Consider the following 26,785-nt stretch of genomic DNA (forward strand, 5'->3'; position numbering starts at 1 on the left):
ATTCTAAGGTGCTTCTGTGCAGTCTTTTCCAATGCGGTGCTGTGGCCTGCCGTTTCCCAGCCTGTCTTTTCCTCCCCTTTCTTCTCCCATCGTCGTCTTACACCTTACACCATTTTCACAGTGGGAAAACCACAACAAGAGCTTACAGCTGGAGGCACAGACATACCAGCGAATTCAAGAGAAGATACAAGAAAGGGTGATGAACAACTTGGGAACGTGGATAGACTGGCAGTATCTACAGAATGCAGCAAAGCTGCTAGCTAAGGTGGGTGTGCCTAGCTGTTCATTGTAAGATGCTTCCTACTGTGTGCAGAAAGAGGATGGAGTGAGATTTGGGGTGCTGGGGAGGGTGGGCAATGGGACCTGCCAGTCTCAAACTGTGTTGATTGTGAGGGTTTAAATAGTAATCAGGTGCCTGGCATCAACTGCAAGCTATTGCCAAGGAAGGTGCCAGATTGTCTTAGCACTCTGGGTTGATCTTTGCTGATCAGGTGGTGGGTTGTTTTTACCCTGCTAACACCACTTGGAGCTGCTTGGTGGGGAGGTTAGGGTAGGGGAGCGTATTGTGGACCTTTCCCTTTTTTCACACAGCCTGCTGAAGCTCTGTGGCTACTGCATCCCTTGGGAAGCTCCACTCTGGCATGCCGTTCATTTTGTGTATAGAGTGTATTTTATTTCAAAGTGTTGGTGCTGATCTTTAAAGCCCTAAACGGCCTTGGTCCAGTATACCTGAAGGAGCGTCCCCACCCCCATCGTTCTGCCTGGACACTGAGGTCCAGCCCTGAGGGCCTTCAGGCGGTTCCCTCTCTGCAAGAAGCAAAGCTACAGGGAACCAGGCAGAGGGCCTTCTCAGTAGTGGCACCCGCCCTGTGGAACGCCCTCCCACCAGATGTCAAAGAGAAAAACAACTACCAGACTTTTAGAAGACATCTGAAAGCAGCCCTGTTTAGGGAAGCTTTTAATGTTTAATAGACTACAGTGGTACCTCGGGTTAAATATGCTTCAGGTTACATACGCTTCAGGTTACAGACTCTGCTAACCCAGCAATAGTACCTCAGGTTAAGAACTTTGCTTCAGGATAAGAACAGAAATTGTGCTCTGACAGCGCGGCGGCTGCAGGAGTCCCCATTAGCTAAGGTGGTGCTTCAGGATAAGAACAGTTTCAGGTTAAGAATGGACCTCCGGAACGAATTAAGTTCTTAACCCGAGGTACCACTGTATTGTATTTTAATATTCTGTTGGAAGCCGGCCAGAGTGGCTGGGGAAACCCAGCCAGATGGGCAGGGTATAAATAAATTATTATTATTATTATTATTATTATTATTATTATTATTATTATTATTATTATTACTGTCTGCTTGCCGTGTTGCATGATGGCATTGTATATCGCACATTGGGCAGGTTTAGCTGCTGAAGGTGGGCACAGTCTCCACAGAACTGACAAACGGGCATCTCCGACATTTGGAAGACACGCGGAGAACTTTTGTGCAGGCACACAACATTAAAAAACAGCTGTCTTCCTTTCATTCTCTTTTCATTGTAGTGTCGTTACACGCTGCAGTACACATATCCATATGCCTACTACATGGAGTCTGGCCCCAGAAAGAAACTGGTAAGACCTGTGGCTCTGTGTTGAATGGTCACCTAAATTTCTTGCAGGACCAAGCTGGGAAATGTCAGGCCTCCTGCCGATAGCTGGAAACAGCTCAGAGTCACGTTATGGGAACTGCAACTGCAGTAGCTCAGCGGGTTCTGACTGCAGGGTTGGCAAGTAAGACCACCTGGGTACCACATGTAAACCACTGTTGAGTTCTGCAGAGGAAGAACAGTATAGAATGTAATATATATTAATATATTAAGTAAGGTAAAGGTAAAGGTAAAGGGACCCCTGACCATTAGGTCCAGTCATGACCGACTCTGGAGTTGTGGCGCTCATCTCGCTTTATTGGCTGAGGGAGCCGGCGTACAGCTTCCGGGTCATGTGGCCAGCATGACTAAGCCGCTTCTGGCAAACCAGAGCAGCATATGGAAACGCCGTTTACCTTCCCGCCGGAGTGGTACCTATTTATCTACTTGCACTTTGAGGTGCTTTCGAACTGCTAAGTTGGCAGGAGCAGGTACCAAGCAACAGGAGCTCACCCCGTTGCGGGGATTAGAACTGAGGACCTTCTGATCGGCAAGTCCTAGGCTCTGTGGTTTAACCCACAGCACCACCCGGGTCCCAATAGATTAAGTAGTGTATGCTTAATTACTTAGTAAGTTGTTAGCTACCATATGCTTTTGACAGCAGTGGTGGAATACACATTTTAAAAACTATATAGATCAAACCTGCTTTCCATGGTTATTTTTATTTACAGGGAGATGACTCGCTAATTCAGACTCTTCCTAGTATCTGTTTAAGCTTCCTAGTTTTGTATTCTCCTCTTCTTCAGAGTTGCATAGCTGCTTCTTTCAGCTGCTTTGCTTTTGTTTTGTAAGGAGGGGGATGCAAAACAAACTGCATTCGACAAGTAAAAGATGAGTCAGTGTGCTATTTAAGCGTCGTTTGTTAATCTTCCCAATTTTACCAATTTTATTTATCTCCACCCCCATCGTTCTGCCCGGACAATGAAGTCCAGCTCTGAGGGCCTTCTGGCAGTTCACTCACTGCGAGATGTGAGGTTGCAGGGAACCAGGCAGAGGGCCTTCTCGGTAGTGGCACCCACCCTGTGGAACGCCTTCCCATCAGGTGTCAAAGAAATAAACAACTATCTGATGTTTAGAAGACATGTGAAGGCAGCCCTGTTTAGGGAAGTTTTTAATGACTGATGTTTTAATGTATTTTTAATCTTTTGTTGGAAGCTGTACAGAGTGGCTGGGGAAACCCAGCCAAATGGGTGGGGTATAACTAAATTGTTGTTGTTGTTGTTCCTGGATTCTGTCATCTACGTAACCATTGATTAATATCCCTCAGATTATACATAGGGAGCTCTGAACTGGGAACTTGCCCAGCTTTGAATCCATAAGCTTTCTGGTGCTCTTGTACTGTTGCACATCAAAAAGGGCGAAATACTGTGTTGTTGTAACTTTGCATCTACTGAAAACCGAGCTTCGGTTTTTGCTTCTTGTATTTCATTCTTTTCAGAAGCGCCTTCTGGCGTGAATGGTAACAGCAGATGTAGGGTAGAATGAGGTTTATGAGAAGCTGCTGTTCCTGTATCTCTTTCCCTCAACCATCTGTTTCATGTTTTCAGTTTGAATACCAACAGGCTCAGCTGGAAGCGGAAATAGAAAACCTCTCATGGAAGGTGGAGAGAGCAGATAGTTATGACAGAGGGGTGAGTAAACAAGCCTTGTTCAACCTCCTGCCGCCTCATCTTCTCATCCCAGGAGCTCATTACCTGCACAGAAGGGCTTAAACAAATCCTATGAGGAAGCAGAGGAATTTGCATTGGACAGGAGAAGATGGCACTCCAGATCCCTTGACATCATTTTTCTTGCCACCTGGATGTTCTGTACAGTTAGCGGAAAATGCCCACATACTTTTGGATTGATCTCGGCAACTGAGATAGGCACAACCTAGAGCAGGGGTCAGCAAACTTTTTCAGCAGGGGGCCAGTCCACTGTCCCTCAGACCTTGTGGGGGGCTGGACTATATTTGGGGGGGGGAATGAACAAGTTCCTATGCCCCACAAATAACCCAGAGATGCATTTTAAATCAAAGGACACATTCTACTCATGTAAAAACACGCTGATTCCCGGGCCGTTCGCAGGCTGGATTTAGAAGGCGATTGGGCCGGCTCTGGCTCCCAGGGCTTAGTTTGCCTACCCATGACCTAGAGTGTTCCTTCCATGAATGGGAGGCCACTTTCTGTTCAGAGACTGAGATCCAGTGCAACTTCCGTTCTGACAAAAAAGAGGGGAGACAGTTTTCACCAGTTCCCCCCCTACACAACCTCCCCAAGTGCACTGGGGGGTCCCCCAACTATCTAGACCAGCTTTTCAGTGGGCAAACTCCTTCTGTAGGAGCATCTTCTTGGCGGAGTTCCAGTTGTTGGAATTCTAGATTCAATCTGGTGCATGTGAATTTTTTAATGGATATTAATTTTTGGCTTCTATAAGGACCACCAGTTAGGTGTTATTTTCTTAACTACTTGATGTAATTAATGGAGCGAGGCACTGGGACCAGGAAGTTTTGAGTTCCTATTCTAAACCACACACATTTTTCTAACAACCTTAGCCCTATTCAGGTGTTCATCCTGGATATGCCCTCTTGTCTCCTGACTTTTGCTTATCAAACTACCACACTATTCCTGATCTAGACTTGAATACCTGAAGAGGGCTCGTTTCTGTGAGGAGACTGGGACCAAAAGGGATGTCTGGTGTTCCTTCCCTCCTTTCTGCTGATCATTCAAGTCTGTGGGTCCATTTCCCTGCCACCACAAACTAGAAACAAACCTGATTTTACGCCCTCTTTCTCTCCCCACCCAGGACTTGGAAAATCAGATGCACATAGCCGAGCAGAGGAGAAGGACCCTGCTGAAAGACTTCCACGACACATAAAGTAGCAGGAGATGTCAGGGCGCAGGGGTGAGCGCAAAGAGCGAGGTGGCGGTGAGAGCAGCAACAGAAGCAACACGAGAAGCTGGCCCCCGCCCCCACCACAGAGAAGGGCTGAGGACAACACTGCTGCCTCCCCTTGCAAGCCAGACACGAGCTAGCACCACAGCTTAGTCTTCTGTTTTCTCTTCTCTTTCTGCTTTTCGTTTTTGCCAGGCTAGAGGCTGGAGTTCAGATTGGCACCTTTTTTTCCTGGGACGTTTTCCTCCCCGGCTCTTGGATTGTTCTGGGAAGGAGTTCTTTTATTTTATTTTTCTTCTTCTTCTTCTTCCTTCCCCCCCGAATGGCTGTTAATAGTGTTAGATCATTACAAGCATATGTAATTTTCAAACGGTTGTACAATTATACAAAACAAACCCTAGAATAACACACAACCCTTTTTAAAAAAATAAATTGGAATTGGAGTGTTTCCTTTTTAATAAGCTGCTTGTAAACTAAATGGCTGCTTTTCTTCTTTTCCCTCCAAATCCTCTCTTGCGCTGAAAGCTATGAAATAGTTCAGCTGTCTGTTTGGCACCTCTTATGTGCGCTCTGCTGCTTGCCCTGTGACTACATGAGGTGAACTGTGCTAGCCAGGAGACAACAGCAGCGGCCAGAGGTCAGCGTACGGTCGAGTAGCTCTCCTATTCTTCCCTGGCTATGCAGGGGCAGTGGGACAAAGTTCAGGCCAGCATGGAAAACAGTCGTGCTCCTGCTGTCCCATCAGCTTTAGGTTGTCTCCTGCGTGGATTAGTCGCTTTGTTTCTCTGGACTGATCTCATCTGCCAAAACTAAAATCATTTGAGGGGTTATGGGAACACACAACCTTGCCTCTCGACAGCATTGTAGCAGGCACTGGCTTTGCTTGGAGGCAGAAGGACAAGCCACATTCCATCCAAGCCTTGCGTATCTCTGCAGTCCAGTCATACACAACCCGATCCTTGACATGGCTGTAAGGTGATACGTCAAGTCTGGCCCCGTCTTGCCCTGACAAGACCAGACTTCCTCACTGTGTACCGAGGGAAAGCTGTTAACACTTAACATGATGCTTGGTAAGGGGGGTGGGGTGGAGGGGGTTAACAAAAACTTGGCAGCCTAAGACAAGTCCTGAGAAACATGTGCCAATGGTAAACTTACACCACTGTCCTAGAAACTACGGCTGGCTGAAAAACAGCTAGCAGAATTGGTGAGAGTGAAGCTTAATGAATATTAAGGAGTTGTATCCACCACTAGTCCTGCTTGAAGTTGACCATTCAAATTGATGGGCCTGATTTAGTCCCATTAATTTCAGTAGGACTTGGTCAGATACAAACCTATGTTCACGGGTGGCTTATTATTAGTAGGGGACTCTGAACACCTGAATGTGTAAAAGGTCAATTTTTTCCTCCATTCATGTGGGAGGCCAGCTTCGAAACAGTAAAAATACTGCAGTGTAGGGTATGTACAGTGCATGGTCAACGTGCCTACTTAAGTTGATTATCCACCTAGAAAAGAAGACGGAACAGCTGGCCCTCTCCTGAAGTTACTCTGATTTGATTTGAAATAAGAACACCTTGCTACCTGTTTACAAAAAATAATAATAATGTTGCACTGAACTTTTGTTTGTACATTGATTGATGATCTTTTTGGTTTGGACAAGGGAGGACTGGCAAGCTAGGATCATTATTCTGTGCTTTATGCACCTACCTTTCTGGCCTTTCAGCGGGAGCTATTTAATTAGCATTTCTGGATGTTGACCTAGCTCTTGGGGGGGCAATCTGCCATGCCACCCTTTCGCCCTTCACGTGCTGCTAATACTACCTCAAGCACTCCAAGGAAAATGATTATACCCACTACCTGCTTGCTTCCTTAGTAAATGACCCCAGGACCTTTTTAATATTACTCTCTTCCTACCCCATTGCCAGTTAACCACAGATTACGCAAGCAGGACCTCGAAAAGGGGGGGGTGTACTAGGCTAAGAAAAAGTACCGGGAAGAGAAACTCTTCTCTCCCCGCGCACCCCCCCCCCCATTTCCTGCTCTGTTCACCTTTTATAGGTCTCTTGTAGCTGATGCGGCACGATGACTTCATCAGGCTTGCTCTTTTTAACCCATGTCTTACCTGCTGTAAGCGGAGATCATGTGATTGTGTTCTCTTGGCTGTAGATGTTTTCCATTTCTCTGCATGAAGTCCAATCTGGGCCTTGATATATAGAAACAGACGAAAACCTTTTAGGAAAGTGCAAAAAGTTTGGCGCGTGTGTGATTTTAATTGCACAGTATGTTAGCATTCATTTTGTTATTGTTTTGATGAGATGTGGTGCGTAAAGTGCTAGCACAGGATTATTTCATTAACCCAGCTGCAGTTGGATAAAGATAAGCCTTGTGGCCAGAAGAGCTGTGGGAAGGTATGGCTTACGACTTACTCCTGTGAAATGCTGACCTGATCTTCCTTGCTAGCTTAACACAGTGTTCAGCCTTTGAAGGACATGAGGATCTTTTTATCTTTAAACTTTGCATTCAGACTGAGCGGTCGGTCTCATTGAATCAGAGAAGTTAAGTCACACATGTTTTCTGTAGCTCAGAACTGTCCAGTGCGAAAGGGAGTGATGTGTGCGGCTTGCACTTACATCTGACATCCAGTTGTAGCTGGTCAACTTGATGGTAGCACATTGACAACTTTCAATGTTAAAAAGTCATGTTTTCTAAACTTGTAGCCTCCACATGGCTGGCACCAACCCCGTACAGTGCTTTTAGATGTGCTATATTAAGCCAGTATTGCACCACGTATTAATAGCTGCCTCCCAGTTTAGAGCAGGTAGCATTCATATATGTATAAACTAACACTTTTAAGTCCCAGACAGTTGACAGATCAGCATTTTTATTCTTCCCCTGATACAGGCTTCCTTGAATTAGAATTCCATCATTTTGCCAGAGAGGTTTTGCCATTGATAAGAATAGGCTGTGCTATAGGAAAGTATCCTCTTCACTCTGGAAAAAGAAGCTAATGGTTCTAAAGCAGAACTCAACACAGTTTGTTGGCTCAGAAAATCCTTGCCATTCTGCAACAAGCTGGTAGCAATAGCAAGACAGCAATGAAGAATTAGCGGCATCTGAGCTCGGAGTATAGGTGCATTTCCCTCATACCAGGTGAACATCCTAAACTGGGAGCTCTGTCTCTTTCTGTAAGGCTTGACTCTCAGCCAGCCTGGCAGCTGTTGTCATCCTATCACTCTTACTTTTTAAAACTTGGCTTGATTCACCTTCAATGCTGGCTTTGTTTTGGTTTTCGCTTACATTTAGTATTACCTGCCACAGTTTTCTATATAAAAGAGATACAAAACTGTCTTTGCACAACTTCTGATACTGAACAAACCGAGCTCTCAAGTTACACCACATCTGCTGGCAAACAGAAGTCTCTGTAACTCAAAAGCTTGCATACATACACCAAAAGAGGCTGTTCAATAGGAGAGAGATCCTCTAATCCAGAGATGGGAAAACTTTGGCCTTGCAGATGTTGCTGCTCACACCATCCCTGACCATAGGCTGTGCTGGCTGAGACTGATGGGAGTTGGGAGTCCAATAGCCTCTGGATGGCCAAAAGTTCCCTATCCCTGTTCTAATCAAGTTTTATACTTGCTCTCTCTATAGCACTCCTTCCTCTGCAGCAGCGACCAGTTTTCTGTTGACAACCTAAATTTATGTCAGCTGTGTGCCATGTGACTTCTGCAGGAAGAACTGGAGAGTTCTCTTATTTTTGCACTGTCTCAATTCATTCAAAACTTGTTTTTGTTTCAAAAACCAGATTTCATTTCTCAATAGTTTTTTCTAGGAAAGTTCTTATGTGTGCTCACTCAAGTCTGGACTGTTCCAAGTTTTCAGGTAGTAGCTTCTGCTATGGGAGCTTTTTATTATTATGCAGAGTGCTACATTATCATGGCTGCCTTTGTTCTGTCCCTCACTGAGGTATTATGGGGGGGGGGGAAGCAACCTCAAGAAACTGCCAACACTTTTCCGGCATTAGGAGGGGAAGGGGCAAAGGAAAGAGCCCTTGCAGTTTCCCTCTCCTGAAATTGTTTATTTGAAATAAATTGTGAATTTCTAATTTTAAATGTGCGTAGTGTCTTTTTTTCCTCCCTCCTTTACTGATGCAGCATTTCCCATTATACAGTGAGAAAGGGGGTGAGGAAGAGAAATGTTTAGAGTTTTAGTACAAACTGGGAGCTGCTTGAACAGTACCACCGATTTCCAGCAACCTATTAAAATAGGTTCAGCCTTTCACATGCAAGCAAGCCAGTCCCCAATCCAGTTTTTTTGTTCTCTCCAAAACATGGTTTTGTGTTCAACTTCCTCGTTTATTTATTCAAAGCATTTATAGCCTGCTCACTAACTTTAAAAGGTTTGTAGAGTGGCTTACATGTCAAAATAGCAAGCCTGAAGGCAGGGAATGTGCTCTGTAAAAAAGACACTGGTACAAAAGGAAAAGGGGATGGAGAGGGAAGTTCTTTACCAGCTGCCATATTCTCTCATTAAAAGAAAAAAGTCTGTGAAGTTGGATCTCCTTCAAGATGTACAAGTTTTTGAGGAAATAATCTGGGCAAAGGTGTTGCCCTTCCTCTTTAAAACAAAACCTGAATTTGTACTGTTGGATCTACTTCATAATCCTGAAGTTAATAAATAAATTTCACAGGTAGAGAATTATGCAAAAGCTCCCAGTAGCTCCCAGGCACTGGTTGCATAAGGTGTGGGGATGTTATCAAATGTTGGTTTTACATACTCTACACGGGCTTTACATGCTGTTCAACTGCCTTTCATTACTGAAATTGAGAGCAGCTGTTCTATATTCTATTTTATACATAAAATTGAAAGGCAGGAGCTTTTAAACCTTTAGAAGTGTCTCAAGAACCAGGTGGTGGCCTTAGCCTACCAGCTTCTTTAGCAAAACACCCTAGACCTACGATGATTCATTACGACTGAAAAAGGCACTCTGTACATGTCTAGGAGCACTTTACTCGAGTTCCAAAAAAAGGGGGGGAAAGCTCAGGCTAAAATGTCGTGTGTGTTTTTTTAATAAAAAAAGTATTAGTAGAACTAGCTAATTCACTTCGCTTAAAATAAGCCTTCAAACCAGCCACTGCTCTGTCAACAAAACGACTACGTCAGGACAGCGGTGGACGTTCTGCCCTCATCAAAAATGGCTGCAGTTTCATATTCATCCGCAAGGGGGGGGAAAAGCCGGTGCCCTTCCTCAAAATGGTTTCCCATCACACTGCTAGAGGAGGAGAGGCAAAGTTGCCAGGACCTAAAATGGCCGGCAGAGATGCTGAAGCCAAAACACTTTTTAAAAAATCCCTTCTAGGGGCCAGCACCCTCTCGGACTTCGTCCCGGCCAGCGCCGTCCGGTCGCCTTCCCTCCGCACTCCTCCCCCCACTCCTCCAGGCCAAACTAACGGACCCGGCCGCGCGCTCTTTCGCCGTGCGTGATGACGTAAGGGGATCCCGCCCGGAGTAGCCGTTGCTGTTCGCGGGGTGGTTGCCGTGGTAACGGTGCCCAGCTCCCAGGCCGGAGCGGGCCGGGCCTAGCCATGGCTGCGGCGGCGGGGGCAGCTGTGGCGGCGGCGACGGCGACGCCGGACGAAGACCCCCGCCCGCTGCCGGGGCCTTCCTTTGGGCGGAGGGCCGTGTGCTCCCGACCCTACTTCGTGGTGCTGATGGTGTTCGCGCACCTCTACGTGCTCAACGTGCTGGGCTTGCTGCTCTTCGTGCACATCAGCTCCGACGACGGGGAGACGGAGCCCGGCAAGGAGGGACCCCCGGGCCCCGCACAGGACCCGCCCGCGCCGCCCTTCTCCTCCCCGGGAGGAGGCTCTCGCCCTCACAGCCTGCCTCGCCTCGAGGGCATCAAGGCAAGTGGCGTCCCGAAATCCCCTTTTGCGCGAGGGAGGATGGAAACAAGCACTGCTGTTCTCTGGGGGTCATTCAAGAGGGCAGGTCTCCGTTTGGCGGCTGTTTGTAAAGTTTCAAGGGTCGGGGCGAGTTTCCCCCTTTCCTCGACCCTTCAAAAGAAAAGAAAAAAACTTCCCTCCTCCCAAGGCTTCGGTGCAAAAAACAGCAGTTTCGGGGGCGCTTACCCCCAAATTATTTCTTGCCCTCCCTGCTTCCAGCTGCCATATATCCGTATTTGGAGGTGCGCAGCAACATCGTCGTCTCATGGTGGTTATTACAATCTTTTTGCCTCCTTGGCTTTTTTCTAGTGTTGCCCCTTAGGGAGTTACGGGTGTTGTTGTGTTTCTGTTTGTAATGGGGCTGCAGGGGGATTTTTTCAGGAAATCGGCCGAGGGGTGTTAAGTCAACCCTGTTCCTGTAGAAAACGTTACCCTACAAAGGGAGGGGGGGTCTGGAAATATACATTATTTTATATAATATCCCTGTCCACTGCTGCTGCAGCCCCGACAGGGGCCGGCACCTCCTTCATCGGCAGCTGCTATATAAGTGGATCTTTAAAAGAAGCATAATGGGCTAAGTGCCATCTAGCCCCTCCATGGTGATGCTTTCCCCAGCAGGCTGATGCAGTGATATGAAAACTTTTTGCGCTTGCTGAGTTTCTGATTTTTATGCGGCTGTTAAACTCCTTCAGGGGAAGGAAAGTTTTTGCCTCTGTCCCCCGCCCCATCCCTGTTACTTACCCTCCCCTCCTGTCTCAAGGGACATCATCACACAAGTCATTTAGGGATAATGGGCATAGTGTATTTTATTTTATAATGTAGTTATTTTATTTTTAAAAACTTTTTATTGCCTTTGCCTTTACATAATTTGAGCAGTCGTGCATTATTGAGAGAAGTACTTAAACGGTGGGTTGAGTTTGTCTATTTGTGATGGCTAGGATTGATCTACATTGGGACATCTTGGTACATAATGTGATGTACTATAGACTGGCCTGATTGATGTGGTCTGTATTGATGTTGGGTTGGCCTAATAAAATTTAGCACAGTATACTAAATTCTAGAGTGGTATAGTAGGATCTAATATGAGCATCATCAATATGACTTTATTGTAAATTCATTAGGCTGCAACTTTGTCTGTTCCTTGGTCCAGATTGGAATTGCCTGCCTTTTAAAACAAAACGCATCAGCAGCAGCTAGAATTAACACAATACTGACAGATAGACACGTTCCCTATGCTGTTGCAATGGAGGTTAATTTTGCTGCCAATATCCACTCTTTAAAGAAATAAAGCTCCTATATTCAATTTGCACAGCAAAAGAATTTCAGTAATTTAAAAAGTAAAAGTTAAAAAAATACTTTTAGAAATGGTAGTCAAAACTATGCAGGTGGGTCAGCAGTAACCATTCTCTTGCAGCCCCTTGTGAAATTTTCAGTTAGATGCCAGGGAACAGAGTGGCAGTTAATGAATTTTGAGTGCTAGCAAGATGTGTTATTCTCTTGTGCACACACTGTGACTGCAGATGAGTAAATTGTGCATTTATTGTGCAGAAAAGTGATAATGCAGAAGAACCCTAAACCTTCTGTCATGAGTGCTGCTTCCACACTGAGCCTAGAACTATATCCTGTATTTGCTAGTAGCTGATCTCATATAGTTTTGAACCATGTAGATGAGCTTTGTGATGTTTTGTATTTCAGAATTTGCCATGTCATGATTTAGCAGGCCATTGTGTATGTAAAGATACTGTCCACAGGCCTCCAATGATACAATATACTGGAGCTAACTATATTTGGTGTATAGCAGTTAAAAATAATTTATTTTACTTTCTTTTCAAGGTGGGCCATAAACAGAAGGTGGAGCTGATTCCTAACAAAATCCATGTCATGAAAACTCTCAGCTTGAAACCACTCCTTTTTGGTAAGAAAAAGAGGCTACTGGAGATATATCCAGATGACCTATTGGTAGAAGAGGGAATGAGATATACCATATATCTAAGTTTGGCGGTTTCTTATTGCCTCATCTTTAGTTGCCTTTGGGCACAGAAACTCTGTCCCATTCATGACAGTAATTATTACTGTGGCTCCCGAGCACATGTGAACATCCTTTACAGCAGTAGTCTGTTAATTTTTCAGACCCAGGATCTATTTCTTAACCCTAACTGATACTGATTTTTTTTTACTATGTACTATGGTCTTTCACCTACCCTCTCTAAAGTAACCAGGTGCAAAAGAAGACAAGATTCCTTTGCCTTTAACCGCTGTGTAGAAGAGCAGATTTTTGCCTCTTTCTCATGCAGTGTCAACAGCTGAAATTTCATAAAAACTCCACAGTTCTCATTGCCCCTCCCTTCTTTGCTCCTTAAGAGAAAGTGGGTGGGTGGGTGGGGGTGGGTACAAAGATAAAAAACGGTGGTGTGACACATGCTTGACTCCTCTTACATTGGTGCCTGACTAATCCATTTCCACCAGTTGTAGATCAGTCTTTACTGGATTGAACTGGTTACATCAGGGAATAGTATTAATTACAAATTGCAGTTGAGCTTGATAGTCAACAATCATTTCTGTAGCCAGCAAGAAAATACACACACACATACATTTTTCATCCTCCTCTTGGAAGCTTTGCTGTTGTCAGCTGTTGTCAGCATTTTCTGAGGAATTTGTAGTTTCTGAACCTCAGCATTGCCTGAGGCTCAGAAACAACCAGCAGCAATATGACAGGCACTCCAGAAACACACGTTTAACTTGAAGCAGGAGCTCCTAGCAAGCACAGTTATATGCCACAGGTTTTGCTTTGGTTTTTGTTTTTAAAAAATCTGTGTAAAAGATTCCCGTGTTGTTAATTGTGTTTTTTCAAAGGAAAGTCTTAATGACAAACTAAACAACTTTCTTGTTAAATCCTTTTAATGCAACCAGCATTTTTAAGGAACACACACTGCTGTCATTAGTTTCTAAATACATAGTATTCATAGCTTGCAGATCGCAAGGGTGTCCCTCAGGCAGTGTGTGGGTTTTTTGTTTTTTTTACATATTTTGTGTAAAACTGCAAAATAAAATGTCCTGGAGTGAGGGAAGGATGGGTGACAGCAAAAGCCTGATGGGTAGAAGATGAAGGGGAATCAGGAGCGGCTTGACAGGTCAGGTGGAGCTGCCACAGTAGCGTAGCCTATGGCAGCTCAGCCTAGTCTTTGCCACTTAGCAGTACAGTGGTACCTCGGGTTACATACACTTCAGGTTACATATGCTTCAGGTTACAGACTCCGCTAACCCAGAAATAGTGCTTCAGGTTAAGAACTTTGCTTCAGGATGAGAACAGAAATCGGGCTCCGGCGGTGCGGCAGCAGCAGGAGGCCCCATTAGCTAAAGTGGTGCTTCAGGTTAAGAACAGTTTCAGGTTAAGAAGGGAGCTCCAGAATGAATTAAGTACTTAACCTGAGGTACCACTGTAGTGGGAGGAGGTGAGGTAGCAGCAAGGTCAGGGCTGTGCAGGCAGACTGCTAAAGCCAATCGTATGCCCATTCAGCCCCAGCCTAGCTGCCACTTCAGCTCTCGCAGGAAGCCATTGCAATACTGCTGCCGCAAGGTTATTGTTGAAGCTCTGGTTCCACCAGGTGAGCCATTCCTGCATGGTATGGATGAAAGAAGTGGCCAGGAACGTGGGTTTGCAGGAGATGAAGTGAACAAACCAGCCTATTACTATAAATACTTGTGATTTGTTTCCTCATTGCTGTGCTTCCCATGCAGCAAAGAATCCAGCACTGCAGAATATCTGCAATGGTGGACAAACTGTCTTTCAAAGAAGCTTGTGAGCCATTACTGACTTTCTCATTGAGAAACCCCAATTAGGCTTGTAGGAAACTCCAGGGCTCCTCAGAGCAGTTTGAAAACTACTTTCTTGGTGCATTGGTGTATGATTTTTACTATGTAGACTATATCTATTACTTTTTAAACTCTGCTCCATGTATGCTGAAGAAGACCTTTCAGATACAAACAAGAGAGCATCTTTCTATCATTTCATACCAGAGCTATAAGCAGTTCAGGCCCGGCACTTGTAATGTTTCCATCGCCGCACAGCAGCCTGTAGATTTCGGTTCCTCTTGTGCCATGCATAGGCCTTGTTCACCACCACAACTTTGTCATTCTGCACCTCACCACAGATCAGATAGACGCCTGTGTTTGTGCCTCTCATAATGTTGTGTACACAGGTAGCATCTAAGTTCAGCCACTGCTGGAGTTTGGAGTGGGTTTCAGTCTTCAGAAGGGGGCCATGCTTCAGAACTTCCAGCCTGGAGTCAAGGTCAAAGTCAGCAATGGTGGAGGTCTTGTTCTTCCTGGAAATCCTTATTTTCACAGCTGGAACAAATGCACATTAGACTAGAGACATCAAACTGCCAATAAAATAGGTAACTAGCTGCTTCCTCACTGTTTTTGTGATGCAAAGAATGGATGCTATCTACTGTCTTGCAACCTCCACTAGGGGTGGAAAACTTTTGACCCACCAGCAAGCATGGCTAATGACCAGGGATAATGGGAATTGTAGTTCAGCAACCGCTGGAGAGCCAAAGGTTCCCCACTCCTGGTGATGTACACCTTTGTTCCGCACTTCGTGTAGCAAGCTTAGACAACGGTTCTAGTCCAGTGAAATTCTCATATCTCCAGAATTTATTACCCAGTTTCTGTTACAAAAACAAGTTCATTTTAGGAAGATTAGTTTAGCTGATGATCACTGATAACAAAGATGTCCAAGCATCATCTCTCTTTCTCTTTCTCTCTCTCTGTCTCTCTCACACACATACTTTGATAATTTGCTTGCTTTTTTAAAGCACTATGTAAGATCGCCCCATGTTTTCTGTGTATTAAAATAGTGCTAGACACTACCACAACACACTTTTAACTTCAACCTTTAACTTTTCATATTCATGTTTTAATAGGAAGCAGGTGGATGTTCTGCTGAAATTTAAGGAGCCTGCTAATTTTGTGATGGTTTTCTGGTTGTCCTTTGCTTTAGTCTGCATAAAGGAGAAAGGTAACTCCCTCTGACCAGCTTGCCATTTCTCCACAGCTTTAAGGTAGGGGTAGCCAGTGTGTTGCCCTTAATATGTTACCAAACTCCAGCTCCCATCATCCTTGACTATGTTGGCTTGAGCTGATGGAAGCTGTAGTCCACCAGGCTACTCTGCTTTAAGAGAATAGTGTGTGCAAATGACAGAGGGCAGGTGGAGAACAGGTCTGAGCAAGTATGAAGAAACTCATACTTCCAAACAGTTCCTGCAAATTTCAGAGCCGTGCTAGACAACACGCTAGAGATCCAAGATCATACTCCCCACTTCTTCAAATTTTAGCAAGTAGAAGTCAGGAATCGGGGGAGTGATCCATGCTCAGATTGTGATAATGTGAGATCTAACTCTCCCCACCTCATGCTCCCATTGAAATTCCCCCTTCAGCTGCTATTTCTTCTATTAGATAAAATATGTGTGTACACAGCCTGTTCCCATAAAGGTAAAGGGACCCCTGACCGTTAGGTCCAGTCGTGACCGACTCTGGAGTTGCAGCGCTCATCTCTCTTTATTGGCCGAGGGAGCCGGCGTACAGCTTCCAGGTCATGTAGCCAGCATGACTAAGCCGCTTCTGGCGAACCAGAGCAGCGCACGGAAACACCGTTTACCTTCCCGCCGGAGTGGTACCTATTTATCTACTTGCACTTTGACGTGCTTTCGAACTGCTAGGTTGGCAGGAGCAGGGACCGAGCAATGGGAGCTCACCCCATTGCGGGGATTTGAACCGCCAACCTTCTAATCGGCAAGTCCTAGGCTCTGTGGTTTAACCCACAGCACCACCCGCGTCCCTTGCCTGTTCCCATAGCTTCTCCCTAATGGAGAAAATTTTAGCTTGTGAGGAGTTCACATTTGCATTAGGAAAGTGACATGAGGCCAGAGACTTAATTCTCCCCCTCATCTGCTGCCACTGTTGTAATCCCCTCTCCCCTAGCAACTGGTATTTGCCAAAATTTATCGAGAGAGGAGAACCAGTCATGGATCTTTGTTCTCTCATCCAGTTTTGCCCTTTCTTCTATAGCTGAAAATGTGGTGATCCAATGGACTTGTATTCTGAGACTAGAGGACTATTTTCTCAGACCGAGTGGTTAAGAGGCAGAGAGCAGTGGTTTACTCACCAAAATCATTGGTGCAAAGGTTTTCCAGGATCTCCTTGGGAGAGTTGGGTTCTTCAAGTTCACAGTCCCTGCAGCTGGCCTGGGGCACTGCTGGAACACATAGTAAGTTACAGAATTTGTTTGAGCCTAATGTAACCCAGAGAATTTTGGGTTCTCTACTCAGGGTTGCAGATTTTGAGGGGTTGGACTAGATGACCCTTGTGGTCCCTTCCATCTTTGCCATTCTATGATTCTAGAACAGACATAGGCAAACTCGGTTCTTCAGATGTTTTGGGACTGCAGCTCCCATCATCCCTAGCTAACAGGACCAGTGGTCAGGGATGATGGGAATTGTTGTCTCAAAACATCTGGAGGGCTGAGTTTGCCTTTGCCTGTTCTAGAAAATAGGTCAGTAGCTTGCTATCTTGGTGGCTTCATACACCGTGTTCAACTCTGATGTGAAATAATTAGTGTGACTTTGGGTAAGTCTTCATCTCTCAACTTTAAATAGGCACAATATTTTAAAAAAATAAATAGATGTAATTATTAACCTCCCTCAGGTATCTGTCAAGAGCCTTTGTAATAGGGGAGGCTACGAAGAACTAACTTCAGAGGTTACTTTTACAGCTCTAACTGTAAAATCTATGTTCAGAACCTCAGTACGATTTTGAATGGTTTTTTTCTCAGCTTCCTGATTAAAAGATGTTGGTACTTCATAAGCTTTTTGGCTCTTACGGCTTCCTCTGAATTGAGAAAAAGCCAAACTTAAGCTTTAACACATAGAATTCAAACACCCTCCCACCTTCCCAGCTTTGTGGTTTTCTGTCCAGATTGTGCGGTTGTGACAGGGTATATGTGTTCCATGACAAGTACAAACAGCAAAGAGCCTTACTTCTCCTGCTTGGAGCACTTTCATCAGTGATTGAGGAGATGCACAGCTCATGATCTTCAGGGAATTTGTTACAGTTCAGGATTTCAGGCCAAGGGTAGCCGTAGCAAGCCATGACTGGAGCACAGCTATTCCTGACAGCTTTGCACAAACTTTGGCAAGGGTAGATGAGCCTAAAGAGAGAAAATGAACTCATTTCAAAACTTTGTGAGCAAAGTTGGACGAGAAGACCCTCGGGGTGCCATCCAGGTCTACAATTCTATGATTCCCAGTGCCTGTTAAGCTACCCGCCCTGTGGAACTCCCTCCCACCAGATGTCAAAGGAAAAAAACAACTACGTACCAGACTTTTAGAAGACATCTGAAGGCAGCCCTGTTTAGGGAAGCTTTTAATATCTGAAGGACTATTTTATTTTAATATTTTGTTGGAAGCCGCCCAGAGTGGCTGGGAAAACCCAGCCATATGGGTGGGGTATAAATAAATAAATAAATAAATAAATAAATTATTATTATTATTATTATTATTATTATTATTATTATTATTATTACTACTACTACTACTACTACTACTACCCCAGAGCAACCACTAGCAGCTAAGGGCAAGCCAGAGGTTCCCCATCCTGCCTTAGTCTCTGTTTACCATCACTACTTCCGCAGTAACGTAGGCAGGGCTGAGTTGCTGACCTGGCTTCCTGACACTTGTGTCGCTGCCACTTACTAGAGACAGAGAAGCAACAGAGAGTGCAGTGTGAGTGCAGCAGTGGAGACAGTCTGATGCTTCTTCCACTGCGCTCATACTGAACTCTCCACTGCCTTCCCTTCTCCCTCTCAGTTACCAGCTGTGACGTGTGACTTTGGGAAGCTAGGTTGGTAACACAACCCTCCCTGTGTTTATAGTAAAACAAGAACAAAATTGTTTGCATTAGTTAGAGGGTATTTCAGTGTCACCCTTGGTGGGTTTGTTTCGGAGAGCAAAGCATCATTTTAATAAAACAGGTTTGAACATTAGGATAAGTTTCTTCATGATTAACAGTAGGCCAACACTGGATCCAGTTACCTACAGCAGGTGGGGAGGGGTTCTCCCTTGCTGGAGGCTCTCAAGCAGAGGCTGGACAGCCACCTCTTGGTGATGCTCTAGCTCTGGATGTTCTGCATAATGGAGCAGAGATTGGAGCAGGCCCCATCTTACTCCATGATTCCAAAATCATTTGAAGACTTGAATAGTTTTGTTTGCTTATATCCAGAACTACTTAGTTGGTCTCTAAGGTGCTACTGGACAATTTTTAATATTTTTTTTTACTGCGTCAGACCGACACAGCTACCTGCCTGTATTTTCTAAAATTAGCATTGATTGCTTGACCCACTGCAATGTGGTATCATTGTTGTTCATTCTGATAGCAACATTCTGTTGTTTACTAACAGCAATCAGCTATGCTGAGATTTGAGTTAAGGGTTACTCAGGTTCCCCATATGTTTTGTAGACCATCCCCATGATCCCCATTGTGATTACCCTTGTACCAAATTGCACTGAATGGAAACACTTGGGACATATCAGATGCCCTCAAGCTTAGAAATTTAAGGAGCAAGCATCTTGCTTAGTGTATTGAAGGATGAAGCCAAATTCTATAGTAGGTGGAGATAATACTTTCCCCTATCTTCTGGCATTATGCATTATGTTATGTTATGTTATGTTATGTTATGTTATGTTATGTTATGTTATGTTATGTTATGTTATGTTATGTTATGTTATGTTATTCCAATGCAGTATTGTTACTGAGTTGATAAATTTTCATTTTCTTCCAAAGAGGAGCACATTGTTCTAGCTTTTGTGACTATCATCCTCGTGCAGGCAGAGAAACAGAGCAATTAAGTATTACAGAGTTTTAGCTTGGTTTTGCTGCTATAGTGCTTGACCCTTATGTCCAGTCATACCATTGATCCATATAGCTCAGCACTGTGCACTGCCTGGCAGTCCGTCTACAACTGTATAAGCATTTCTGAATTGAAGGATCAGCACCTGAGGCCCTGCTCTTTGGCCTGTTGGTAAGATGCATAAAGTTGCTGGTGGCGTCACGTTTATGGAATTCTCTCTCTCAGGAAATAGGTACATCCCCATCTTTGTTTACCTTTGAGAGAACTCTTAAGATTTTTTTTTTTTACTATGTTTTAAATCCTTGCTTTTCCTCATTTTAAAAGGAGCAAACCGCTTTCTAAAAATGCCCCCCATCCTGGTTTTATATAAAGTTGTTTTGTTTTGGATCTCTTGTACACCACCTTGTGAGAGCAATGTGTCCTTAGTGGTGGCTTTTAAGTCCTTTACTTACTTACTTACTTACTTACTTACTTACTTACTTACTTACTTAACAAACAAATCTAGCTCAGTGTTGTCTGCAATGACTGGAAGGGTTTCAGAATTTCCAGCTGTGTGTGCATGGATCTTTGGAATCTGTTTTTTTTCAAAACACATTTTTCTCTTGTGAGAAAAGCTTGCTCATCTAACACCATTCCAGATTTGATTGATTGATTGATCAATTAAATGATCGAATCCTGGGCAAACTGATCGGTCTTGTCTTGGTGCCAAAACAATAAAAATGTTGGTGCAAATTGCACTTTGGGCATTCTTCAAGTAGTATGCTATTGTAGAGCAGACAGCAATGTCTTGTGCTTGTCTTAGATTTAATGAGTTAGCAGATTGCAAATCACACTGTAATTTTGAGAGGAGCTGAGTCATCAGCAAGACAGTTGCTGGCTGTATTCACAGAGTGGCTGAAGTGTTTACATATAAATTAAAGGTAAAGGGACCCCTGACCATTAGGTCCAGTTGTGACCGACTCTGGGGTTGCGGCGCTCATCTCGCTTTATTGGCTGTGGCCAGCATGACTAAGCCACTTCTGGCAAACCAAAGCAGCACACGGAAATGCTGTTTACCTTCCCGCTGGAGCGGTACCTATTGATCTACTTGCACTTTGATGTGCTTTCGAACTGCTGGGTTGGCAGGAGCAGGGACCGAGCAACTGGAGCTCACCCCGTCGTGGGGATTCGAACCGCTGACCTTCTGATTGGCAAGTCCTAGGCTCTGTGGTTTAACCCACAGCGCCACTCCCGTCCCACATATAAATTACACACAAGCATTTTTACACAAGGCTTAAATGCGCTTATCATTATCCATGTCTTATTATGCCAAATACTGCAAATGTGGAAGAGGTATCAAATGTAGGTAATACTGCATTTACAGTCTCATTGCAGATTGCTTGAAGCCAAAACTGATTTAAGTCAGCATATGTGAAAATAGCCAGAGCATATAAAGCAAAGGGCAAAACGGAGATCCAGGACTGGGGCTGTGGGAGATGGGATGTCCATGCTCCTATCTCAAGGTCAGAAGCTGGTTGGGGTGGAGGGACAAGATAGAACAAGAGCAAATGAAACTATACTTCACAGTAAGCTCTGAAATGCCCTTACCTGTCCAGGCAGATTGGGGCAAAGAGGGAGCAGAGGAAGATCCTGGCATCCGGATGGCACTCTCTGGCTAACAAGGGCAGCCAGCTGGTGGATTGCTGGATTGCTTCAGCCATAGTCTCATGGTCCAGCAGGTTGGGGAGTCTCATCTCGGTGTACCCAATGTCATAACACAAAGCCATGCTTCTTGGAATCAATGTGCATCTGGAAGAGCTTCTTCTGTAGTTTCCAAAACCCCCCGGGAAGTCCCAGATTAGCAGATAACCCAAAAGGACAAGAAGCGGCTGTTGTGTGCCCGGCATCATGGGATGGTGGTGCTGTGCTGTTTTCCTCATCTCTCCGAACATTGCCCCTCCCCAGCAAAATTCTGCCTTCCCAAAGGGGAATCTAGACTGAGGGGTTTCCTGGTCGGGTTGTGGTTTATTATAGCAGAGAGGCCACCCCTGTATTCGTGCATTCTCATTAAGCTCCCGTGTCACTGGGTGTGTTTTTTTCTTCTCTTTGCCAGTGGCCCCCGATTGTTTGCCTTTTTCCCGAGGTTTTGGCTTAGGCTAGCAGGTGTTGAAATGAGGGCAGTCAAATCAGCTTGAATGGTTCCCCCCTACCAATATCTTGGAGTTCTGATTGAATCATTGTTTGAGACTCCCTCAGGCCCACCCCCTTGCCCCTACCCAGGGATTAGTCATTATTTTCTAAACACCGCTTGTTTCCCTCTCTATTGTGTTTTGTGGCAAAGCAATCACAAAGTTAATTAAGAGACATTTGTTGAGCTCCAGCCATTGTTTAAAGAGGCAAGGGGGTGGGGAGTGCTAGCCCCATGGATTCTGGTTGTTAGCTGTTTTGGAGGCATTTCCCCCCAGTGTGGGTAGTTTTAACATTGGGGGTCATTGTTTACACACAGGATGTAATTGGCAAACTTTTTTATCTTCTAACCATGCCACAGGAAATTAATTGTGGATGGTGGTGTACTTCTTATTTTGGCATGAAGTGAGCTGCTGTGAAACACGAGTGGATAGCTCTATTCCTGGGTAATTGTCGAAAACGTTTATTGTCATCTCATTGGAGTTTAATGTAGGTCTCCTAGAGCCTTAGGGGGCATTGCTTGTTGTGTTGGCTCATTGTTAATTTGTTTTATGCCACTCTGACTAATAGCTGGGGGTAACTGAGGAGAGGATTACACGCTCCTTGTAACAGAAAGCATTCTCTGTTAAGGGTTAACGTGGCCATAGCCAGTTGCACGCTCTGCTTTTCTGTTTCCCATGAGGTAGGTAGCAGTCTTTCAACTTTCCTAGCTCTGTCCCAAGTCAAACTTAGTTAAAATTCATCCTTGTGCATCTCACTTCTTCGAATGTAGATTAGGAGATAATATGCTTGGTTTAGATCTGAGTTCAATTTCTGCATCCATCAAGGAATTGCAGAAGTTGCCACCCGCAAGCCCCACTCACCAAGTGGGAATACAGTCACACCTCGGGATAAATACGCTTCAGGTTGAGCGTGTTTGGGTTGCGCTCCGCAGTGACCCGGAAGTAATGGAGTGTGTTACTTCTGGGTTTCGGCGCTCGCGCATGTGCAGACGGTCAAAATGACGTCACACGCATGCGCGGAAGTCGTGAGACGCGACCCGCGCACACGCAGACCCGCTGCCGTGTCTTACGCTATGTTCAGGATGTGAATGGGGCTCCGGAACGGATCCTGTTCACATCCCGAGGTACCACTGTAGTTAAGATCAGGGGTCAGCAAGGTTTACCTCGCCTGGGCCGGTTCACACCAGCAGAGATCCCTCTGTGGGCTGGATTGTGCGCGCGTGTGAGCATGCCCGCAATTTCAGGCGTCTGCGTCTCAACAGATGCAATTTCTGGCATCATAGAAGTGAGTCCCTGCACCATGGGGCGCCGGTTTAGTGCAACATGCGGGGACTTGCTGAGCGGGCAGCTCAGATCAAGGGTGGCTCGTGGGCTGGTTAAATGATCCCCGTGGGCCACAGGTTGCCTACCCTTGGTTAAGATGCATTTCATGTGATAGTCTTGAGGATGGGCAAAATAAAAACAGCAAAGCAATAAAAAGTGCCAAATTTTAATAGTGCCTCTTGTTTAAATCTTAATACCAGGCAGAGGAATTCTGTATATGCCAACCATGGGGTGGGGGTTGGGGAGAGAAATGCCACCTCCCCCCTCTTGGAGCATGCGGTGTGTCTTGCTCAGTGTGAGAGGGGAAAATACAAAACATAGGATATCCAAAAATGGCTTTAAAATTCCAAGCCAGCCCCCAGTGTTCTTGGAAACACTGTTCATCAGTGAGCTAGAGATGATGCCCACATGCTGCCTACACAGGGGGAGAGCCAGAGAACCCCTGCACATACTCCTGCATTACGGAGTGGAATTCAGTGGACGTTTCCCCCAGACCTTTTGAAATTAATGCACCTAATTAATGCATGTTCATTAATTTCAGTGGTTCTCTCTGAGTAAAACATAGCTGAATACCACCCACAGTGCAGCACCCATCATCCACCAGCCCCGTGACTCAGGCAGCAGCAGCAGCCCTTTCCACTGCCAGTCCCAGGCATCACTTCTAGAGAGGAGTCTGAGTCCTCTCGTGCTGCTTACAACAACAGCTTGGGGGCATAAGGCAAGGCTGGGATGACGAACCTTTTCCAGCGTGGTGCTGCATTCCTTCATGTGTGGGGTGGGAGCAGCTTGCCAATGACGCACATGGCCATAGGCAAAACACTGGGCAGACCACTGGATGTGGCTGTTCTCTGTACAGCAAGTTGCATTCTTCCAGCCATACAGTACAGTGGTACAGTGGTGCCCTGCAAGACGAATGCCTTGCAAGACGGAAAACTCGCTAGACGAAAGAGTTTTCCGTTTTGGAGGTGCTTCGCAAAACGAATTTCCTATGGGCTTGCTTCGCAAGACGAAAATGTCTTGCGAGTTCCTGCGGGTTTTTTTTCCTCCCCCCCCCCTTTTTCTAAGCCGCTAAGCCGCTTATCCGCTAAAAGCCGCTAAAAGCGCTAAGCCGCTAAGCCGTCAATGGGCTTGCTTCGCAAGACGAAAAAACCGCTAGACGAAGAGACTCGTGGAACGGATTCTTTTCGTCTTGCGAGGCACCACTGTACCTCGGTTTAAGAACTTAATTCGTTCTGGAGGTCTGTCCTTAACCTGAAACTGTTCTTAACCTGAGGTACCACTTTAGCTAATGGGGCCTCCTGCTGCCGCTGCACCGCTGCCGCCCAATTTCTGTTCTCATCCTGAAGCAAAGTTCTTAACCTGAGGTACTATTTCTGGTTAGCGGAGTCTGTAACCCGAAGCGTCTGTAACCTGAAGCGTCTGTAACCCAAGGTACCACTGTAGTTAGAAGGTTCTGTGCACACTCTTATCTCTCCTTCCTTCATCCAGGCAAGCAAAAGGCATCCGAGTTCAAGGACACAATCCAGCCATGCCGGAGCCCTGGAGGAGGGTGCTGAGCACAGCTGGGGATGTGTGCAATGAGAAGAGGGGCGTGTGGCCTGGGGGAATCCCATGGGCTAGACAGGCAGACCTGGTGGGCCACCCTGGACCTGAGGATCCCCATCCCTGCATTATCAATCGACATTTATTTGCAGTCAACGGACCATTAGAATGTTTTATAACATCTCTGGGTTTTATGACATCCTTGTGTTGAGACCCGCCCACAGAGCACCCTGGGCAGGAGGCTTGCAGAGAGGGAACGCAACCCTCTTGGGACAAGGACAATAGACTTTTGCCAATGAACTGAAGGAGCAGCACACGTAGCAAGTGGAGACATTGACAGCAGTCACCTCCAGGGGCTCGCTCAGTAGGGCAAGAAGCAGGAGAAGGAAGTTTGAGCCCCACCAGGAGAAGCAAATGTAGCTCCACTCACATGTTCGGTCAAAAGCAATTGTGTTAGGGGCAAGAGAGGTTGAGACTCCAAACCCACAGACAGTATAATCACCACAGAGCACTTTTCTTCCCTATCTCCTCAAGCAGCAAGCAGTTGGACACATCATGGAGCAGTCATATTCTCCAGCCCAAAGCATAGATACCAGGAGGGGCTCTAGCCAGTTGGAACAGCTTATATTTCATGTGCAGAGTTCCTAGGTTCAAATCAGGGAAATAATCTTTAGGCAGGCATCCTCACTATGAATTGAAAACATTTTTGGTTTGGCAAGCATATGGTTTAGTTCCCTGTGTCTGTTTTTAAATTTTTCATCGATTCTATCAAAGATGGTGATTATATGTGTATTAAGGTAAAGGTAAAGGTACCCCTGCCCATGTGGGCCAGTCTTGACAGACTCTGGGGTTCGTGCGCCCATCTCACTCAAGAGGCCGGGGGCCAGCGCTGTCCGGAGACACTTCCGGGTCACGTGGCCAGCGTGACAAAGCTGCATCTGGCAAGCCAGCGCAGCACACGGAACGCCGTTTACCTTCCCGCTGGTAAGCGGTCCCTATTTATCTACTTGCACCCGGGGGTGCTTTCGAACTGCTAGGTTGGCAGGCGCTGGGACCGAGCAGCGGGAGCGCACCCCGCCGCGGGGATTCGAACCGCCGACCTTTCGATCGGCAAGCCCTAGGCGCTGAGGCTTTTACCCACAGCGCCACCCGCGTCCCATTATGTGTATTAGTTTCTTTTTAATATTCTTCCCTTGCAATGCGAAAATGTTAAGAAAGCCGCTTGTCTTTTTTGGTGTTCACCTTTTGATAAACAAATTCACTTTTCTCTCCTGGTAGAAATTCCAGACTTCCTGAGTGAGGATGAATGCAAGTTAATTATCCACTTGGCTCAGCTGAAAGGGCTGCAGAAAAGTCAGATTCTGCCCACAGACGACTATGAGGAAGCAATCGAAATGATAGATATCAGCCAGATGGATATATTTAATCTACTGGACCACAACCAGGATGGACAGCTGCAGCTCAAGGAGGTATTGAGAAGAGGATGGGTTGATATTCTTGATTCATAACGCCTAACATTTATTCTCCTTATTGGCAAACTCTTACCTGTCATATCATTGAATCCCAGCTTTTCAGCATCTGTTCTTGTTTGTTTAGGTTTCTTAGATGCGCTGTTAACTTCTTGCTCCCGTCATTTTTTTGCCAGCTTTCTTGGTTTTCAGTTACTTTCCCAAGTTTTTGAATATTAAAGCTGGACAGTTGTTAGAATGTATAAAACTTATACATCTTAAACATTTAACAACATTTAATTGAACACAGCTGGATCGATTGCCAAATGATGCTGAAAAAAATAATTATCTGCGCCGTTACCATTCTCCAGTACTTTATTGTCCCACCACATATGGCCAGATGTAGTGCTAGACCATAGTATAAGTGCTATGGGAACAAGCATGGGCTTCCCCTGGACATTCAACCACCTACCCTGCAACACAGAACAAGTTCTCCCAAGTACAGTATTTGTGTGTGTACACTGGATTCAGTTTTACATTCTCATCCATAGTTGCCAAGAAATCAAACTCTTTGCAATTTCAGGTACTGACACACACCCGTCTAGGAAACGGCAGGTGGATGACGCCTGAGAGTATCCGGGAGATGTACTCTGCCGTGAAAGCAGACCCAGATGGCAATGGTGAGATTAATGCTGCCTTCTGATAGACTGTGCATTGTAGCTGTCCTAATTGTTTGTTTGTTTTGTTGTGTATATTAAGGATTCTTAAATGCCCCAATGGATGTGTTGCTGTGTATTTTAATGATGTGTTGATTGTATAGTTGTAGGCCGCTTAGAAGCTGTTTGGGCATCTAAGCAGTATATAAATTAATAAATGATTATAGGCATATGCAGATCG

The 26,785-nt window shown here is 45.4% G+C and overlaps 3 protein-coding genes across 5 annotated transcripts in view; 2 read left to right on the forward strand and 1 right to left on the reverse strand.

Annotated features, from left to right (window-relative positions):
* The window catches only part of ARIH2 (ariadne RBR E3 ubiquitin protein ligase 2), a 32,221-nt gene extending 23,552 nt beyond the window's left edge, over positions 1-8,669 (forward strand). For all 3 annotated transcript variants that reach the window (XM_081853419.1, XM_081853420.1, XM_081853421.1), the window contains exons 12-15: positions 122-265; positions 1,544-1,612; positions 3,234-3,317; positions 4,471-8,669. In XM_081853419.1, the coding sequence (XP_081709545.1) occupies positions 122-265; positions 1,544-1,612; positions 3,234-3,317; positions 4,471-4,542 (369 nt within the window). In that variant the 3' untranslated portion in view covers positions 4,543-8,669. The remainder of the gene's footprint in view (positions 1-121; positions 266-1,543; positions 1,613-3,233; positions 3,318-4,470) is intronic.
* Positions 8,670-9,717: 1,048 nt separating this feature from the next.
* The window catches only part of P4HTM (prolyl 4-hydroxylase, transmembrane), a 30,434-nt gene continuing 13,366 nt past the window's right edge, over positions 9,718-26,785 (forward strand). The window contains exons 1-4 of the mRNA XM_081853422.1: positions 9,718-10,463; positions 12,336-12,417; positions 25,719-25,909; positions 26,472-26,568. Coding sequence (XP_081709548.1) covers positions 10,143-10,463; positions 12,336-12,417; positions 25,719-25,909; positions 26,472-26,568 — 691 coding nt within the window. The 5' untranslated portion in view covers positions 9,718-10,142. The remainder of the gene's footprint in view (positions 10,464-12,335; positions 12,418-25,718; positions 25,910-26,471; positions 26,569-26,785) is intronic.
* On the reverse strand, positions 14,250-21,338 carry LOC309337327 (secreted frizzled-related protein 5-like; the record flags this gene model as incomplete). The annotated part of the gene is made up of 4 exons (XM_081854104.1): positions 14,250-14,849; positions 16,669-16,758; positions 17,540-17,709; positions 20,995-21,338. The coding sequence occupies 4 exons, from the start codon at positions 21,336-21,338 to the stop codon at positions 14,533-14,535; spliced, it is 921 nt and encodes a 306-aa protein (XP_081710230.1). The 3' UTR covers positions 14,250-14,532.

Source organism: Podarcis erhardii (assembly GCF_964252035.2).
Source record: "Podarcis erhardii genome assembly, chromosome: 2".
In the NCBI taxonomy this organism is placed as follows: Eukaryota; Metazoa; Chordata; class Lepidosauria; order Squamata; family Lacertidae; genus Podarcis; species Podarcis erhardii.